At 34.3% G+C, this 20549-nt stretch overlaps 1 protein-coding gene across 19 annotated transcripts in view; it reads right to left on the reverse strand.

The window, feature by feature from the left end:
• The window catches only part of LOC113666546 (centrosomal protein of 70 kDa), a 21522-nt gene continuing 973 nt past the window's right edge, over nt 1-20549 (reverse strand). For 2 of the 19 annotated variants that reach the window (XM_089182526.1, XM_089182525.1), the window contains exons 2-20: nt 19720-19771; nt 17635-17669; nt 15612-15717; nt 15174-15294; nt 14695-14743; nt 13977-14024; nt 13093-13266; nt 12784-12869; nt 10752-10986; nt 8936-9024; nt 8334-8411; nt 7683-7761; nt 5932-5982; nt 5738-5836; nt 4849-5013; nt 3690-4026; nt 3049-3136; nt 791-870; nt 1-325 (exon numbers count right to left, since the gene is read on the reverse strand). In XM_089182526.1, coding sequence (XP_089038652.1) covers nt 261-325; nt 791-870; nt 3049-3136; nt 3690-4026; nt 4849-5013; nt 5738-5836; nt 5932-5982; nt 7683-7761; nt 8334-8411; nt 8936-9024; nt 10752-10986; nt 12784-12869; nt 13093-13266; nt 13977-14024; nt 14695-14743; nt 15174-15294; nt 15612-15717; nt 17635-17669; nt 19720-19771 — 2037 coding nt within the window. In that variant the 3' untranslated portion in view covers nt 1-260. Of the gene's footprint in view, nt 326-790; nt 871-3048; nt 3137-3689; nt 4027-4848; nt 5014-5737; nt 5837-5931; nt 5983-7682; nt 7762-8333; nt 8412-8935; nt 9025-10751; nt 10987-12783; nt 12870-13092; nt 13267-13976; nt 14025-14694; nt 14744-15173; nt 15298-15611; nt 15718-17344; nt 17432-17634; nt 18250-19719; nt 19772-20549 lie in introns of those variants that run through there. The other 17 variants (XM_027182340.2, XM_089182524.1, XM_089182535.1 and 14 more) reach the window with 13 other exon arrangements.

Raw genomic sequence — 20549 nt, forward strand, 5'->3', positions numbered from 1 at the left:
AAAGGTAAAAAATCTGTGGTTTAATAAGAAAGTTTTCAAATTGTTATGATGTGATACAATTGACATAGTCTGTCACCTTAAAACTAAGAGAAAGTATATTGTGTCTGGGCCATTTGGGTCCTGGCCTAAATAGGTTATTGAGTGAAAATGAACACTACAGAATTAGAATAGGGTACTGTGGGGAACAAGGCACTTCATTATCTGCTTGGTGATATAATTTTTTTTAAATGTAAAAGGGTTGTAAGGAAAACTTAGCAAAGTCAATAGGGTGGAAACTTGATGAGTGCTGTTACAGCTGTGACAATTTCATCCATGTCTTGAACTCCTGCAATGGTAAAGCAAAAGCATTTGTACATGACTCACAAATAACATTCTTATGGGCTTTAAAACATTAAATGGGGTAATTTTACTGAAGCTAAAGAACCTACCAACCTTATAATCTTCCCATTTTCCCACAAAAATGCTTCTGAATACAGTAAGGGGTTCAAAACCTTCAGTAAGTTGCCACCATAATTAAGAAACAGATAGTGCAAAAGGAAAAAACAACATTTTCAAACTAAAATTACAAAACTCTTTCAAATTCATATATTTTAATCTGCATGACATAAACAGCAAATTGGTGTCCCCCCAGTTTATGTAGTAGAAAATCAAGAAAACTATAACTATAAAATAAAATAAAAAAATTTAAACAAATACAAAAAAGAACCAAATAAGGATACATAATTATTTACATTTGTACAGACAGATTATTCTACATTCTGGTACAATTTCTCACAAAACAGTTACTCACTCAACAGCTTTTTCAACTCAGAAATCATTGATTGGAAAACTGGGTAGAACTCATCATACTGATCCAAGCGTTTCATAATGCTAATGATGGACAAAAATACATAATGTGATCAAGTAGTCAAGGTTTCCAAATCAATGATTAAATAGCTGACTCTTGGAAGTAGCTATTTTATTGCAACTAAAACAGGTACTGCACTGTGGCTGAGCAAATTGTAGAAAACAGACAAGTTGTCCAATTAGATTTTATCAGGATTAGAATTTTTTGGGAGAAAATTAATTTGCCTTAAATCATAGCCTACTTTTAAGCTCTCAGTTGGGGCAGAAGAATTACAAACAGCAGCTGTTACCCAAACCTTGCCCTTTTTAATTACATGCCTGCTTTTTTTGCTCTTTTGTACTTACCAAGAACTTGGCACAGGCTATTTTGATCTCAGTTGCACGCATGTATTTAAGTCTTTGACAAGTAAGAAAGATGGGTTTTGTATCTTCGATAATTAATTATGTTGAAGAGAGTTCCTTACATCTCGAATAAAGAACTAAGCTCACCAAGGTTGTACTAGACATGTTGGTCCCTGCAGCAAGCAGGAGTCATGCCACTTAAGATACAAATTTATCTGACGATGATTGATAAACTGCCAAAGCTTATTATAGGTTTTTGTATGCAAATAGATTTTGGTTTGCATCATCTTATCAGACAGAGTGAGGTTGGGCTAAATGGGGGAATATTTACCTCTAGGTCACGATGTATGAACCTTGCGGTGCTCGTAATTATGTCTTGGTATCGGGCTAAGTATTTTCCTGCTCAGACCAACCTTAAACTCAGTCAATAAGCATTTTTCAAATGAATACTGCTCTTTCCGTATCTCCCTCTCTTCTTGCATTCATAACCTCCTAGATTCTAAGAGGAAGCCAGGGCCAATTTTAGAGGTAAATTCTTGAAACTTTTAGTTTGAAACAGTGGAGGAAATCCTCAAACCAAGTTTTAAAAAAATGAACAGTCAGGAAGATTAATACATCTAGAAATGGGCCCACAAAAATTTTTTTTTCCTGAAAGCAATCTCCTTCCTTTGGTTAAATGGCACAAATTGAACATGATAAAACAATATAGTGAGATGTGTCAAATGAATAAGCAAATAAAATATTGACTACTAGCTGTCTTTCCTTTTTGGCAAAGTCTGACATTTGCTTAAACTAGAGCATCTATAGCATCTGAGGTGCTAGATGCTCTTATCACTGGCAAGTTTGTTCTCACAATTTTGCCAGCCTGCTTGTGAAAGAGCCTTACCTACCAGGTAAGGCTCTTTTGCAAAACTTTTTTTCATCTTAAAGCATGTGTTCTTCTAATTTCACAGCTTAGCAGCACTGTGGTAGAACAAGTTGGCAAACTCAGTGAACTTGGCCTTCCAGGGGTAAAGTTATCAGAAAAGGATGAAGACTGTATGAATGCTATTTCTGAAACAAATTACAAGCATACACATGGCAAAAGTTATTCCATGCTGGTTCCTTGACCAACCTACTTAATTATCTTCTTAGGAGTTTTGTCTGTGAGACTGATCTTACTGAAACATTTAACAGAACTCCAGTTTATTGTGCACCTCGAAATTTGAAATGGTTTAATTTTCCGATATCACTCGTGTTGCAATGACATGAAGATTGACTGGTAATTAAGGTGAGATATCTCATTGGTTATGCCTGATTGAGATTGAAATTTGACACCTGAAAACCACTCAGCGGTGCAAGGTCAACCTCTTGGACCTAGTCTGTAGTCCCTACTCTTCAAGCACCTTAATCATGGAGCTTCCACAGTGCATCAATGTCACTCCAAGGGCTCTTGAGTGGCATTTTTTTCACTGATTTCTCTGTTTTCTTTTAACTTGTGCAATGGACTTCACTGAAAAGGAGGCACTGCTTATATAACCCTTAGCATGCAGTAAATTGAAACTTTTTAAAAAAACCCTTGGGTGAAGGCCATACGTGATGATGTGAGCAGAGCACAAAAAGGTGCACGGTGAGGAGCACATTAAAAGAAGAAAGGAAAGAGAAAGAGCAGTGGTCATAATTAAAATACTCATTGACTCAGGATGAGGTGGATGGGGATGGACAGCTTATCAATGCATCAATCAACATCAGCTTTTCAAAATTTGTTTTTGCTACATCTTTGACTTCTAGTAGATCTTTTACCACCAACTCTGATATATTCATATGAAGAACTGCATAACAAATGAATACAAGGAAGGAATATAAATGGCCTTGGCTTACTTAGGAAGGTCCTCGACTTTCAAGAGATGTCTAGCTTTACTGAGTTTAGAAACTGCATTCACTACATCAGAAGTTTTGCAAGTTGGATCTAGAGTAAAAAGAAAATGTCTGTTAAAACTGGCCTGTAACAGTTTACTAGTTGATGCAAGAGAGCACTGCCATATGGAAACATTCTACCAAATGTTGTGAATTGTCAGCCTTGAGGAACAGTTACTTGCCTTTGCATGCTTTCCAATGACAAATCAAAATATTTCCCTTAACCTAATCCAATGTTTGCAATGGTGTGCATTCAACCCAAACAGGAGAATCAAAGGGTCATACCTACCAAAAACTACATGACGTAGCAACAACAACAACAATAACAATAATAATAATAATAATAATAATAATAATAATAATAATAGTCATAATAATATATCAATTCTAGGGTAACAAATCTTAAAAGCAGCAACATGCTGTTCTATTTAAAAGAATTTTATAACTTGGAATGGCCATAATCTGGACCATTTTATAGTTATCAAAGAGAGGCCACACCTCAATGGCATTCAGTTTAATCTAACTGGATAACACGAATCTAGCAGATCTTCAAAATTTAAATTTGGAGATTACATTTCACAGAATTCTTTGGTAAATAATCTCACCTAAGCCAAGAAATTCTCGCATATTATTCATTGCATTGCATGTTTCTCCAAGCCGCATATAGAGCTCATTCATTCGTGTAAATACTCCACTGACAGTGTTTAAGTCAAACAGCTTCTGAAAGTGAGCAACAATGCTTTTTAGATGATCCAGTGATATTTCTTCTGCAGTGTGAGTCTGTATCTCACTTGGGCTGACTCTAGTTTCAAGGCAAAGAAACTCAAGTGCCTCTTTGATTCTCTGTACTGTTAAAGGTCTGGTATCGTCCTCCTCAAACAATGTGTTTGATTTCCATGGCATCAAGTTAAATGACAGTTGATTGATTGGTCCCTGAAGATCCTAAAAATACAATAAGAGATCACAACAGCTGTCAGAAGATGGTAGTCAGTTTCAAAATGTTGCTCTATTATTTAGCATGATAACATTGACTGAATTTTTATTGTTGCCTATCACCTTCTCCATTGCAAATAACTTTCTATGCATTCAAATAGAGAGGGATTTTTTCAATGTTGCAGGAAAGTCTGCAAGTGTTTTGTCCCATCAAAAACTCTGTCAGGTTTACAAGTATGATGCCAAATGAAAAACATTTCTATGATATGACGCTTGGATGCAAAATTTGACACCCAAGGTCATGCAGAGGTCTTGCTTTTAAGTTATAGAGCCCTTGTACTGTGTTTAAAATAATGCAATCTGATCAGTGGAGGTGCACAACTTTAAGTGACCTGTTATTTTTCTTTTTTGGTTGCAAAAAAATACATCCCTTTTTGTTGTCTTTGTGTGTTTAGATCTCTGAACAGCATGAAGCTTGTAAGGGATGTTTTGGGTTCTGTTTAGACCTCAGAGGCCTTAAAGTAAATTGTTCCTTGTCAAGAATTTTAAGGGAAAGAGGGGTTTAAAGTAAGCTGTTGACATTTTCCCACAAAATGTGTACTGGAAATGCATCTATCATTAGCTATAATATCTATAAAACCATGCATGCATGCCATAATGTCATCTTTCAAAGTCATGTTTCATGACCATAAAGTTCTTTTAAATCAAAACCATGAGAACAATATTATTATTGGCATCATTGTATGATGCAGAAAAAAAACCTCTTCATTTAAGCTCTAAACTCTCACAAATAGATTGGAAAGCAATTGTGTAGAATTTTTAATAGCTTACTTGAAGTCCTGTAAGTTGTGTAAGCCAGAGGTTCAGAGTTGGAACAATACACTGCCATGCCTTTTCACAGTGGGATTTATGTGAAGCACCATTTTGGTGCAGAATTTCAACTGATAAGTTAGGGGTATCCTTTGAGTTAATAATATCCATGATGTCTTGCATGATCTAGAATAAAAATTTCAAAATAACTTAAATAACTGGCACACTCTCTTTAGTTGACAGGTGTGTTAAAAAATATAAGAGCATGCAGCTTTAGGCAAAGTTTCTTTGGTTTAGATTTTCTTATATTCTTGAGAACAATTCCTTAAAAAAACAAGATCTTTTCCCATCTTTTCATGGCCTCATTTAATCTGTTTGGGTGAGGTAGGAGTGGAAAATTATCAAAAGTTTTGCAAACCAGAGATTGTCTCTAAGGAAGTTAATTGCCCCATAGAACAAAGCAAAGTGGATTCCTAAACCATGTATGATACAACTTTCAGAAGCCATGTCTGGAAATAGATCTAAGTAGCCAAGTTTTAAAAGGGGTGTGAAAAGTGGCAAGTTTACTTATAAAACAATAGGGTTAAGATTTTAAGTGAACTGGGTGGTACACCTCTCTTTTAGGTACCTCCTTCCCCTTCCCACAGGGGGTGTTGTGTTATTCACAACATGAACATAGAAGTTGATCATACAACATATTATGGTTCAGTTTTTACAGGGCAGGCAAGCTTAGTTCCATTTACAATGATACATAACCCTATGAGGTCAAATTTGTAAGAAACCAAATGTCTAAGAGAAGGTAGCTAATTAACACGCCTCACAAAATATTAAGTAATCTGAAAAAAAAAATACTTTGAGAAAGTTAACACCTAGTTGTGAGTTGTGTACAGCACTCATTAAGTAAACAAACCTTTTCCATGGGTAAATGATTCTCTGCAATGATATTCAGCAAGTTTATTTTCTCTGTAATATCTCTGAGGTCAGTGACTCTTAGCCCAGAACACACTTCCTAATAAAGGAGAAAAAAAAAGCCACATAATCAAACAAAAAAAGCTAAACAGCCAAAGGAACATTCTCTATACAATACCTTTTTAAGAGTCTTACCTTCAAATGTTTTCGGCATGCATCAATGGGCATAAAATCAAGATCTTCTACCTTTAACGATAGCGTAAAAGATCAGTAATAGCAGAAATGACAATACATTATTTCTACTCTCAATGCAAGCAATGGAGTTTTAAGGCATTCTAATGAGAACAAGATGCTTGGAGGTTTACTTTGGGATGCATTGGTCATATCTACAGTCACTCTCAGTGGCTTTATGGGGAAAATAATAAATGTTATTCTGACTAATCAAATAAAAACAAAGACAAGCAAAAATACTTCAACAACACAGGATATGATGCCCAGTCACCCATCCAAGTAGTTACCTCAGCCAATAGAGCTTAACTTCAGCGAGAAGTACAAGCTTGTTGCTTAAATTTCCATACCTAATTATGCTGACACATGCAAATTTTTAATGTGGTGCCAAAGGCATCCCATGTAGTTATTTTAGATTTTTGAGTGTTATAACCGCAATCCAATTGTTTCAATTTTTTCTTTCTAGATACACTTGGTTTGATGCAGATAACATAAAGTTTAAACACAATTAGTCTGTTATCTGTTATCATAAAAAAAGCGTTGGCTGTGCTCTTTTTGAAGGTCTTGCCTATTATGCCTACCTGTCTTCCATTCCATAGTACAAGAAATCAATTATCTCACCTTTTGCTTATTACAGTATTGATAATAATTCTATGGGGCTGTGAAGCAAAACTACACACTCGTGGAATATTTTTGGACCTTTTGATTAGCCTTCCATCATAAAAGCTTTCTTGATAATAGCATTCCCTTAGCTAAACTTGAAATCATGGAATTCTTTGTTTAGCAAATGAAATTTTACTAATTTTTTAGACTCAGACTCATTAAGAATAAATAAAATGCGTGGACTAACATATGATTCTGTATTTGGCCTGCTTTTTTTTTCAATTTCAGTGATGATTGTATCAAAACCTCATCTATCTTTTTTTTATCTTCATGCATTTGTGCAAACAACTCAGTTCTTCCTTTAGATAAAACATATCTTGTAAGATTTCATTCTTACCAAAAAGAAAAGTTAATGGCAAACCAGAAAATAAACAGAGATGTGTTATTCACTTTGCCAGTCTTGAATGACACTCATTTCAATGGAAATAGCAAATTCAACAAACATTTAAAAATACATCCAGAGCTATTGGGTACCCTGTGATGATAAGGCATTCTGTTGATGCCAAAATTTCAACTCGGTCTTTTTGTACCATCATTCTTTTCTTATTACTACACAACTGTCTTGGTTGGAGTAACTCTTAGGATGATCATAGTTACTGACGAAACTGCTTCAAAGAATTCAGATGAAAACAATCTGTATAATTTCTTTTTTCATTAGTTTTTAAGCATTTCTGTTCTCTTGTTTGTTCACTTAACACTGTAACCTCCTAAAACCTCAGGATCACATCAAAGTTTGAACTTTTCATTTCATGCACACATTTGAACCTGAAAAACTACATTTACCTCAGAACTTTGATAAATTGATTTTGTTAAAACTTAAATTAAGCATGATACTAACATTGAATTAGAAAATAGATGCACAAACTATTTTCCAAAAAATTTAAACAAAACTATATCATCATGATCATGGTTAACCTAGTATAAGCTGTGGAGTGAAATGGGTGTTATTGATTAGGATATTGCACCAACCACAAGAACAGGTCAACAGACATATTAATCAACTAAGTACCAGTATATTTTATCACATTATACCATTTCAGTCTTGCTAAGCTTACATGTTTGCTGTATCTTTTTTTCAAAGAAGTCACATCATCCATTTTAGACCTTCCATCCTTGTGTTTTTTGTGAGGTGGACTAGAGGAAAAATTAATATGTATATTAATCTTTACAATAGCATAATGTAGTACAGAAACTAACACATAACTATCAATTCGCTCTGAGAGTAAAAAGGTAAAATAATTCAGAAACATCTCATTGGATCCAGAATAAAAATTGAGAACTGTACAGAAACTAACAGTAATTAAAAAGTGAATTATGAGATGGCTGTTAATATATGAAAATCATTTATGTGAACTGTGGTTCAAGATATGAATATGAAAACAACCTTTGTAGTTATGTAATAAACACAATTTAAGCACTAGTAAAAATAGGGCCTGAAAAAAACCCAATTTGCAGCTCCCAATTTGCAGTTGGCTTAGTCTGCAAGTTTTGATTTCTAAAAAAAAAAAAAAAAAAAAAAAAAAGGATGAAGGTAAGGAGAGAATGAGGTTAATATTTATTTCATGTACCAAAGATTCAAACTTGTCATGGTCACAATAAGAGGGAACTTTTCATTTAGTTGTAGCAAATGCCTATCCACTGGTCATTAGGATAAAAAATATATCTGAATACATGAAAAATAAAATTTAACTTGAGTTGATAGATACCTCAGGTTATTTTGAGCTAGAAGTCTTTCGAGCTGTTTATTGTATTTTTGCACTTTCTTCCAATCACTGAATTTAGGTCTAGAGAATTAAAAAGATGAGGCATATAGCAAGCAATAAAATTGCTATCAAACAATTTTGGATACACTAATCTCCCCTATACCAATTAACATTTCCAGCCCAGCCAATATTACAGTAAAATTTTGGAGCAACACCATGATTTTGTTGATTCAAGGTTAAAGTATCACAGTGCCCCAAATATAATGTCACAATCTGGTACCAAACCAAGAAAAATTAATCCCAACATAACAAAACATATATAAAATAATAATCATCATAATGGAATTGGAATAGAGAATGACAGGGGAATCAAACAAACATGACATTTTTCCCTTTTTAATGTTTCAGTGTTTCACTTTGTGTATACTTTTTCTCATTGGTGAAGTAATGGACACCTTGACCAAAATTACCTTTTTATTGTTCAAATTCATCAATTAGAAGCATTTATGTAAAGGAATCAATTATTATAAGAAAGTTATTGAAGAAACCAAACACACTTAGAAACACCCTATTTCTTTGTAAAAATTACAACAATTGTAAATGACCTGGATTCCAGCTCAAGTTTGAGTTGGGTGTTTTCACTCTCAAGAAGTTTGATCAACATCTTACACTCTTTGAGCTGCTTCTCTGTAGACTGACCCAAAAACACACTCAAAATAAGCAACAGTGAGTTCACTATGATATTCAAGTACCAAATCATAAATATAAAAATCAGGGGTAAATGTCAGAGTAAGAATAATTAAGTATACCTGTGGACATAAAGCTGTTCTCTATTATTCCCAAAATAATACTAATGAATCTTGATAACCATCTCTCATCTCATCCTTCTGTCAAATCCATCACTTGAAATTTTTCATTACCATCACTTATAGATAATCATCCATGGAAAATTTGTGTGTAAAAGAGGTTGGAACATTCTTACAATCACACTCACCTTAAGAGAAACACTTTCACTGCTCTCAGCAATGTGTTATATTTTTGCTATACTTTTGGAATTATGGTGAATGGTCACAAAATATTCAAATTCAGAGATGAACAAACACCTGGATTGACAGATCATGTGTTTGCCCTTTCAAGTTCACATGAGTAACCACTTAGAGATGTTGTTATGAACCCCAGAAAACTGTTGTTTGCAGTTTGGTGCAAATTTGGATAAGTTATGATGTTAGAAGCTGCTGTGATTACTTTTTATCTAATGAACACAGATAAAATTGGTACCACAGTGTATAACAGTTGCATTACCAAGATTTGCCATTGGGAGAATACTATCATGAACATGTCAGAGACTATATTAGAGGCTGTAGGTTCTTAACTCACTCCTGGTTTTATATGGGGGTGCTAACTGTATCATTAGTCTTTGAGCCTAAAATTCTACAGTTTCAGTTTGCAATGATTCCAGTGAACCTAAATAAGTAAATATTGTTGCAAAGTTCCCAGAACCAACTGGCAACTGGAAAAAATCTTACAATATGGCAGAAATTAAAGGGTTGTTTGCCTCCACTAAGGGAATCATGTTCCTACGTTTTTGTCATTTGAATCCCAACTACCAGCACCTGCTCTATTTTTGGTGTACAAAAAGAAACAGTCAGCTGGAGGCAGACAGAAAAGGGGATGAAATGTTCTAGATATTTTAAAGGAGGTAAGCATTGCCCAATCAAAGTAAAGGAAAGGAAAACCTATGACCATCATCCCTGCCATTCCATTGGGATTGCACACTTAGAACACTTGTTAATTTTAATTAACTTGTTGATAACTTCAGATGAGTACAATGTTAGCTTTTCACTTGACTTAAAAACTTGAATTGGCTAGTGCCAGAGATGCAGTATACATGTATGAATAAGCAGTGGTCAAATAATTTTATTTAACAACAGAGAGAAAATTGGCAGTTCTGTAAATTCATAGCATGCAAAAATCTCTATTATTGGGTAAATGGGAAAAGTGAGATAAAACCTCTTCATTTTCATGATAATCTTCAGTTAATATTATTGATCAGTTCTTATTGGCCTTTAGAGTATGTATTTATCTTAGTTAGTTGGTATTCTGTGTCAGATCATAGAGAGGGCAAGGGGAAATCCAGTCAGCCAGCTATTGTTTTGCCAATAATAGTTAATATTGGCCCTTACTCTACACTCTATAGTTTTAGAAAGAATTTGCCTAGTTTCTTGTCTGTTGAAAAGCTTGGTTTGTAAGGTTATAGCAGAGAAAAAAATTGTGAACTCCTCTTTCCATCATTCCTTGTTACTTGGAAGCATTATACATTTAATGTGCAATATCTGGGTTGGGAAGGTAACAAAAAGGTTAATAAAGGTATAACCAAAGCCATAAAGAAGGAGAGAATCATTCATTTTCCACTTGACTCACCTGTACCTTTTCTTCTTTCTGTATTTTACGTTCAGTCTTTCTATCTTTACTGGTTGAAGTATTGATGTCTACATATGATGGAGGTACTTCACTTCCTGCAGTCAACTCACTTTCAGTAGGGCTTTGACTTCCAACATGAGACAGAGTCTTACTATCCATTTCTTTTTTCAACTTTTTAAGTTCCTGCTGCATTTCAAAGATCTTTAATTCATAGCTGTCAATTACATCCGAAAACCTGAAAGATAGCGTTCTCAAAGGTCCCCTTTCTTTTTCTTTAATAAGTGTCTGAATGCTTTATTTTTAGCTGTTATTGTTTTAGGTGTTGATGCAGATAAGTAATAAAATCTTTCAGTTATTACTGCTAATAGACTGAGGCAACCATTAAAACTGTGACTCGAGTGCAATGAGGTCTCTTTTTGTTTTTGTCTGAATGTCAGCATACCCAAAATATCAAGGGCATGCAGCATTATTGAGCATGGCTTCTGGCATAATTTGCCAAGAAGTTGCTACATTCAAAATTGGGTGGGCCCTGATTGCCAAGTCTAATACACAATTTTTTAATACTATCTTTCTAAGTTTCCACCTTGACAATGTGTGAAAATTAATAACTAAGCAGCATATTGTATATTTTGTTATATCAGAAACAATTTATCTTGCAGGTTAGAATTTATTCTATTAGAGCTGATAAAGTAATAAAGAGTAATGGTGGATCCATCTATTATTTGACTTATTGTTTTGATTCCTCTCTCAAACAACCACCCTTTGTCAAGGATGGTCACTCATTGACAAAGACTACATTTTTTGGTAATTTAGTATTATCAACTGAGTTGATAACATAGATTAGCCACTGTAAAGAGTTTAAAAGCTGACTTTTTGAGTGTTAGCCCTTTGTCAGAGCAATTCCATTGCCATGAAGAAGGGTTAATGCTTGAAATGTCAGCTATTTAGCTCTTTATGGTGGCCAATTTGTGTTACCAACTTAGTTGATAACACTAAATTACCCTCAGCTGATATACCCTCCTGCCGACGCAGCACCACAGTTTCTCTAGAAACTTACCCCCTTTAGACACTTTTTTGGCTTTTGAAAGTCTTCATTATGGTCATAAAAGTTTTTCAAGAGAAAGTAAATTTGCTTGAATAAAATTTGCAGAGCTATAATTTTTCAACTGAGCCACTCTCATTCATCTGCAGACAAAATCTCTTTGTAATCGAACAGAACGGACCAAAATTTAATTCCAATGGTCATATTTCTCTTACACACTTGGTGAAGTGTATGACCAACAGCTTTTGCATGTTTCAACCATATGCATTTAAAATGGTCTAACTAGCTTAACTGATACAACTTGTTAAAATTGTCCAAAAGATGAAAGTGGGGTACCTAAATGAAATGACCCAACTGCATTACATGATCTAACTAGATAAAATGATGCAACTGGTTATGATGGTTCATTTGGTTAAAATGATCTAATGAGATAAAGTGGTCCAACTGGTTAAAATGGTCTGATTAGAAAAACTGGTCTCATAAGATAAAATGATCTAACTGGTAGAAAAGGTCTAATTAGGTCAAACTGATCCAACTAAATGGTCCAACTGGTCACAATAATACAACCACTTAAAATGGATAAACCAGCAAAAATGGGTCTACCGATTAAAATGGTCCAACTAGATAAACTGCTCCACCTGGTAAAAATGGTGTAACTAGAGGAAATGGTCCAACTTGTTAAATGATCCTATTGTTTAAAATGATCTATTAGATAAAATGGTCCAACTGCTTAAAATGGTCCGAGGGGAATTGATTAGTTCATCCACTTAAAATGGTCTACATAGATAAAATGGTTGAATATATACATCTCTGAAATTAACTCTCTCGCAAACTGTCCAAATTTGGCCAAATTAGTTTTCAGGACTACCTCTGTCAATAATATTTATATGCTGTTTGTTTGTATGGTTATGAACCATGTGTGCAATTATTAATATTAAACTGTTTATATGCAGGAGACAAATATTTTCTAAGAACTAGCTACTTCCTAACTTTTGATCTGGTGCAGTTCTCTTCTCTGCTGACTGTTTCCAGGAGTGTCCCCTAACATCATTTTCTATGTCAAGTCTTTTAACGTCCTAAAAAGCAATGGCACTATCCAATTAAAACCGGAGGAAAAAAAATTTCTTAAAAAAAAAATTCACAACCTTGAACCCTTGGCAACCTTCACATATTTAAACACAGTGAAGAAGGGGAAAAAACTCACTGTTCACCACTAGAATCTTAACTGAAAGGAAACACCTCTTTTAAAAGGGACATCCTGGAATGAAAGTGCTATATGAGATCAACTAATTTACATACCACATTGTCAAGACCTTGACATGTGTGCCGAAGAATTGTGATTTCCTCCTCCCTTTGAGCAACTTTCTGTTGTAGCTGCATCTGCAAAGCCACAAGTTCAGTTTTTGTTCTTTTTAGTTCTTGTACTTCTTTTCCATGACGTTGAAGTTCCATTAATCGAACTCCCTCCATTTCCTTGAGGTTAGAAAAGTTTTATTATAAGCTTAAATCAGTTTTTTGAAAATTCCAAATCAGTGAATTATAACTAAAGTCAAACCTTGAAAAAGGTTCCAGTTGTCAGGAGTTGAAAACAAAGGAGTGGAGATAAAGGAAAAAAGTTGTATATTGCTTTTCTATTCATACACTGCACTTCGAGAGACATCAGAGACTTACATATATTGAAGATTGACTTAAGCAGCCACTATTTATGAAGATACAGCTGCTATTGTGAAATGTCGCCACACCAATGAAAACTGAACTGGACAGACACATTTGCGCAAAAGAGAACACAGATTACAAATTAGCTGGTTCAAACTAAATTTAATGTTTTCAACTGCAGTACACTGCTTGCTTTGATTTGTCATGTTTTAACAGATGTATAATGGAAATCCAGGGTTCAAGTTATCAGGGGTTAATGGTATCTTAGTCAACTATATCATGATTATGCTGGATAACATGAAAAGGGTGAACTGAAGTTGTACACTGAGCTCTTTTAAGCATAATATTTCACTGTCATGATCATAAAAGTAGATGCAATGTTCATCAAACAAGTATTGCAATATTTTTTTGTGCTTATCCTCATCTCTGGTCTATGGGGATAAAAATTGGTATGCATGTGCTGAAATTATTCCACACTTGCATTTTTAAGTATTTACATTTGAAGTAATCATATAGTTATACCTAACCTGAACTTTAAGCTTTTCTTCTTCCAGTTTTCTTTTTAGATCCCTGATCTATGAGGAATATATAAATAACTAATTCTAATCCCAGTTTGCTCTAAAATAAAAATTACAGAAATAATAATAAAAATTAATAATAATCATAATTACCCCAAAGGTCACAAAGTAGTGAGGTATCAAGGTTTGTTTCCTGTGTTGGGAGTGTCAATTTGAGCAAATTGCACTTTTTACCAAACCATGTGTGACTCCCAGCAAGAGAATTAGATGTAAACTATTTTTGTGGTCAAACCAATGTTAGTCCAGGTTCATGGGACTCTCATTAGTATCCAATTTACACAGTTATTGTTCATCACTAACTTAGACAATAATAGTTAAACACCAAGAAGGGGAGATTGTCAGGTAATAAGTAACCTTGTGAATCTGAAAATTTGGGTACTAGGTAAAAAGAATGTTTTATGGAACTAAAAATTCCCTGGGTGCAATGTTTATTTAAATCCATCATCAAGGTTTTCTACCAAATTGGAGAAGACTTTCTTGTACAGCAGCATAAACTGAAGGAATCACAAAAGGATGGATGCTGACAATCAGAAAATACAACAACACAAAGCCTTGTGTAAGTGAATTATTGAGGGAATGCATCTTGGAAATGTGCCAATTGCAGCTTTTGAACATCATAAATTTCCAGGTTTGAGTTGTGTGGATAGTACCACAATTCTATACACACCTCCATTTCATGACGATAAACCCTTTCCCTTTCTTCATCAGCATCTCTCCTTCAATTGATTTAAAAATACAGGAGAGATAAGCTTGTAAACATACCCAACCTTTCTACCTGTAAGAGTGACTAGCATAAAATTTCTCCTTATAGTATTACCCAGACATCAAAGGTCAAGGAAATAAACAAAATGATCACCAACTTATGTAGCTTTTGACTATTATTTACTTGTCAGTAACATAAGAAAGAAGACGTGTATAGTAAGGAAAATATGTCAGGGTGTAAAGGGTTACTAAACTTGACAAACTGGACATTTATATTTCATGGATTTGGTAAAGATTTATAATTTAAGTATCCATATTTCTTATGCACAGTCAGGAATAAAAAAAGTCAGTTACAGTACATGTATCTGTCAATTAAAGGCTATACTTAACTAGTCAAATAAAACATCAAGAGTTATGTGAAAAATGATAATTCAAAATACTTACTGAATTCTGGTTGAAGAGCTGATTAGCTCCTGCACCATTGACTGCCTTCGGTCACTCTCAGTCATCAACTTGTCCAAAGTGTTCTGTAAGTTCTTGGATGAAAGCTCCTCTAAAGCAACAGCTGCTATGGAGGCAGAAGTTGAAGAAATGTTAGAAACTGCTGTTTCCAAAATCAATGGCAAGCTTTAAAGGTAGAAATGAGTTAACATAACAGACCTCAACAATTTTTTGAGATAGTATGTTTATGAGGTGATGGGTAATAATACTACTAATAAAAAAGACAGCTGTTACAACACTTGGGCAATTAAAACTAGGGACCTGGTTCCCTAGAGGGTAAATTAAAAATAAGTTAGTGTCAAAGTCTGAAGTTTACTTTTGTGGTCACAGTGTACAGTACTGATGCATATGCATATATTGGTATGGGAAATATAACATTACCTCCATGACTTTCTTGCAATTGACCTGATGGAAACACCATGACAGGTTGATAACCATGATGCATAAGCCTACGGTTGATTGCCCCCCAATCAGCCATCACACCTGCCTTTCAGAAGAAAAAATAATGAAAACACAAATCTATAAGCCACACTGTCAGATTAGCTGCACCCCCAGTTAGGCAACTCAAATTTTGAGAAAAAAGCTTTTGCAAAGAAATCAAAAGATATCACAAGAAGAGTCTCAGAAATTTGCCTCATTTTGGTTGCCTCAACAAATGTACATGTGCGTGAATTCACTAAGATTATCTAAATTGAAAATACTTTTACTGTTTGCAAACCATTCTAATTTGTTTTGATAAAAACACAAAGAAATTCGGTTACCAGAAAATGTTGGACATGTGCTAGGAAACCATTTTGCCAAATATGACAAAGGACCTTTCAATTGCAGGAACAACAAAGAAATAGCCAGATTTTATAAGAAAGTCATTTCCTTTAGGGGAGAGAGGTTTTTTCTCATCAGAAGAAAATAGAATATGTCTTAAAACCTAATGAAATTCAGAAACAAGACTTTTTTTCAAATTTCTCCAAATTGGTTTACTTTCTTGGTGAATATAAATTATAACAATTGGGTTTATTCTGCTGAGCTGAGCTTTAACAATGCTACAAAACATGACATGTTCTGTCTACTAGGTAATTATTTTTGCAGAACAAAATTTAGCACATTGTTAATTAGCACAGATAATTGAAATAAACATGAGTACCATTACTCTCAGTGAATGATATATAACTATTTAAATCATGCAACCTTTTGATGTTTGAGATCCATTATGATTTAAAATTTTGGCACTTGCTTTGTTACTCAATCAAATGGTTGATTTCCTGGGGTACTTTCACAGTGGACAAGTGGGCAGAGAAATTTATTTGCCTGAGATGGAAATCTACTCATCCAAGACAACTGGATGGTGACATTTTTTAAGCACATGCAGTGACTATTAGTGAAGGTCCAAAGCCACCCAAGAGCAAGAAATAAAAGCAAATGGTTATGAACAAAACCAGCTCTTTTAGGAGCCATCCTATTTGAATAAGCAATGATCAATTTCTATTCTTGTATATCTTTATGAAGTTCTTATTTAAGTGTGCTGTACATACAAACATAAATTTTTGTTAAGCAGTTGTAATAAATGCTATTTTGAAGCACATTGTCCAGATGTTGTCAGAGATTAAAGCTGCATTCCTGATTTGCTACCAAAATTTTGGTCTAAAAGATGTGGTGTGCATGCCAGTGTTTAGGGTATACATCAAAGTTTCAGAAATTTCAACCATTCAACTATGTTCAAGCAAGTGAAACTAGCATAGGAGACCAACTTATTATGGGGTTATCACGGTGCCATTCTTAAGGTATACTGTCAGTAAGGTGAAACACTTATCAAGTGCAAAATAAAGTGTGGTTAGACAGCTCTTGTACAGAGAGTAATTTGCATGACTCTTTCTTAATTCTCTTTCCTCTAGATCCTTAAGCTTTCTTAATTGCTGTGTCACTTGATCAATTCTCTTTCTACAGAAGCTGACTTGAGATAATACCAAAATGTTTTTTTATCCAAAAAAAAAATGTTTTGGAATAAAAAGTTTTGTATGGATCATAGTTAAAAAATTAAAGACAAAAGTTATAAATCTGATTAAAAATATTTAATTGGATTTGTTGAAATACTTTGAACTCTCCATTAGGGGACCAACCTTAGTGCAGGAAAAAGTGGTCACTTCAGGAAAATATCTCCCACACCCAAAATTCATCCTCATTCATTTATGTTGCTGACTTTTATTCTGAAAACATTTCAAAATTCCAAGATTGAAAGGTCAAACATACACCCAAGCTTGACAATGATGTCATGAGAACACTGGAACAATTGGTTCTTCTTCATGTTGCTAGTCTTTAATTGCATTTCAAGAAACCCTAACCTAAGCTTATTGATTTTAAGAAGAAACTTCCACTCAGTAAAAAGAATTGTGTTCAACTGGTAACTTACTGTCTTTGGACTGTCATCCTCACTCCTTCCATGATCTACATAGGATGCACAGTGTAGGTTTAAATAGTATGAGACGCAAAGATTGTGTGAAGCACTAATAGTACAAGGACACTGCATTGAAATGGTACCAAAGCCATTAATATGATATTCTTTGTTTAACAATATTGTACAGGGCTGCAACCAAAGTACTACTCAACTGACAATGGATAAAACTCTAGTGCTGGGGAAGGTAGTTCTGAAAAGGAAAGGGGTTGGTCACAGTAACTGGTTGATTCCACAAAGGGAGTGGAAATAATATTTATGGTGGTTGAATTATTTTCATGAAGTCCTGTTGCTTAAAAATTAATTGCTTAATTTTTCTGTGAGAAACTGTGCAGTTATGGGGGAAATGCCCCCATTTTCTAAAGAACTGTCCATAGTTAACACTCATATTGGTCATCAGTGTAAAGTGCCCCTAACTTGTTGAGAGGAAGGTGGTACATTAAAAAATCAGCCTTCATAGTCAGCTGTAGGTAGTAGCTGATGCTGTGTCAGTCAATGGTGTGTTTCAGGAGTCAGCAATGTTCAGGTCTTTCAGGGTCAGTTTTCAGGAGCACTTTTTCTCCACTATAGCACCTTAAAATTTACAATGAATTTTTTTACCCTTTTATAGGAAATTTTAAATATAGAAAGTCAAAAGAACATAAATAGCTCCCTTTCTTCAAATTGCTTGGTACACTGTATTTCTGTGACAAAACCACCCTTAGAAGTTCAACAGTTCACATAAAAGCCATGGCTATCATGACTAAAATGCGACAAACAAACTAGTTTGGAGCACTCTGACCGCTCATCCAGTAAGGAAAAAAATGACACATCATTTTTTAGCCATGTTCTGCCAATAAAACTGTGATTACATTTAATGAAATTACTGAAAAGAAGATTTTCTTTTTACACTGACACAATATACCTAATAATGATGCCTGCCATCTGGAAGGTCTGCCTCTGGCAGCATTTTCCAAACCTTCATCCTATTTTTACATGAAATGAACTAATTCTAAGCCAGAAAACAATTTTAAATGTTTAAACGTAGATGTGTGCAGAAATAACTGTTTTAATTTTTGCATACACTTTTTCATAGACTTAAGGAAGGATTACTGTGACCATGGACAGTGGTGCTTTCAATAAGATGCTGTACTGACCAGAGTTCTAGTGGGTATTCTGTCGTGAATTGTTGGGTTACTTTACCACATTCAAGACAAATTTACAGAACAAAAATATATCAAATAAGGATTTGTTTCGAATAAAAAGCAGAAGAAGACACTGTCATCAAAGATCATGGCATTAAAATGTAAATACTGTAACCCTTTAACTCCCATGAGTGACCAAGACAGAATTTCTCCTTTCAATGCAATATTAACCCGATGAATGATGAGAAAAAAGAAAAATATCAATTTGGGGATAATTAGTTGATCCAATACCAAATTCTCTGAAATAACATTCTAAGAATTGTATGGTTGACAGTAAGGAGAATTACAAATTTGATCTAGGAGTTAAAGGGTTAAGCAACTGTGAGTCAAAGTTTGGTGTACTTGTAAAAAGAAAACAATAGAATCTGGCTTGGCAAGGTGAAGAAAGGATTAGACTCTATCATCAAAATTTGAGAACATATGCGTATGGAAATTTGATACACACAAGATATTATTTTGTATTGTTTTTGTAGACTCCTTAATGAAAGTGTTTAGTATTATGTGATGTTGGACAATTACCATCCTTCTGGATCTTTCTGACTTTTTGGAAGCTTTTAAATGAACACATTGAGATATTTTATAGTTCTTTTGGTTGACTTTAAACATACTTTGTTTGAAGCCAGTTAATATTCTAAATGGAACTAATGGGCTGACAATATTATTTTCCAGGGGGTGCTTTACTGAGGTAGCCACCTACTTCAAGTTTTATTGAAGGCACTGGGACAGAGATTAAGGGAGATCTGGATCAGATTACAAGATTACAATAGATAGAAAAATAGAACTACAGAGAAATGAATCAGCAGAATAACTTGTCAGCCTGGAACACGTAGTGTTACATAGGTTCTGTCATGTGACTCACCGTAAGGATTCCGGTAAGATCCACTGAGGCTGAGGAGCTCACTTTCTACTCTCTAATATGGTGAAAAAATAAAGAAATAAAAAAATCTTGAAGAATGCTATATGAAGGTATAAGAATGACAGGATAAATTGTGATTAAAAAACAAAACTAGAAAAAAACATGACTTAAGTTCTAATTGATAAGTTCCAGTGCAAGTCACACAGATATAAATACAGAGAGGCAATGGGTCAAAGAGGGCTCTAAATCCTCTCTTCTCTCATCCAAAAATAGCTATTGCAATGCAAACATGCCTTGGTTTACAAAAAGACAGTGCCTCAATGGGTGTCAAGATAAACTGGAGCATTACTACTAACAACTAGTAGATTTAGTTTTTGCATGATAACAAGCATCAAGGCCAAGAATTGTCTATTGTCCGTGAACAATCTGTGGCATGATTGCCACAATCAGGTTTTTTAAATTTCCATGACTTTTCCCTGAAAAACGAACCAACTGCATTAAAAATTTTACCAACAAATCCTGATAATATAGGGAATAGTTTTAGGCTATCTTATACATACTAAATACATACACTCTTCTGAGGATAGATACAAGGTACGCTCAGCTGTCAAGATCAGTATGTATCTGGTCTTGGACCTTACTCCTCTAAGTTTTGCATATTTTGGCCCCTCTTATCTTTGAGCTTTACTGTAGGTACAAAATGCAGGCTGATAACAAACAGTATTTCATTTTTAATTTACCTTAGAAGTGGTGACATTTAATAACTAGCCATTTGTCTTCCATGACAATTTGCATTTGTTGACAAATTTTCTTGAGTCATTAGAATATGCTTG

The sequence above is a fragment of the Pocillopora damicornis genome, chromosome 9 (assembly GCF_964200805.1).
Source record: "Pocillopora damicornis chromosome 9, jaPocDami1.2, whole genome shotgun sequence".
NCBI lineage: Eukaryota > Metazoa > Cnidaria > Anthozoa > Scleractinia > Pocilloporidae > Pocillopora > Pocillopora damicornis.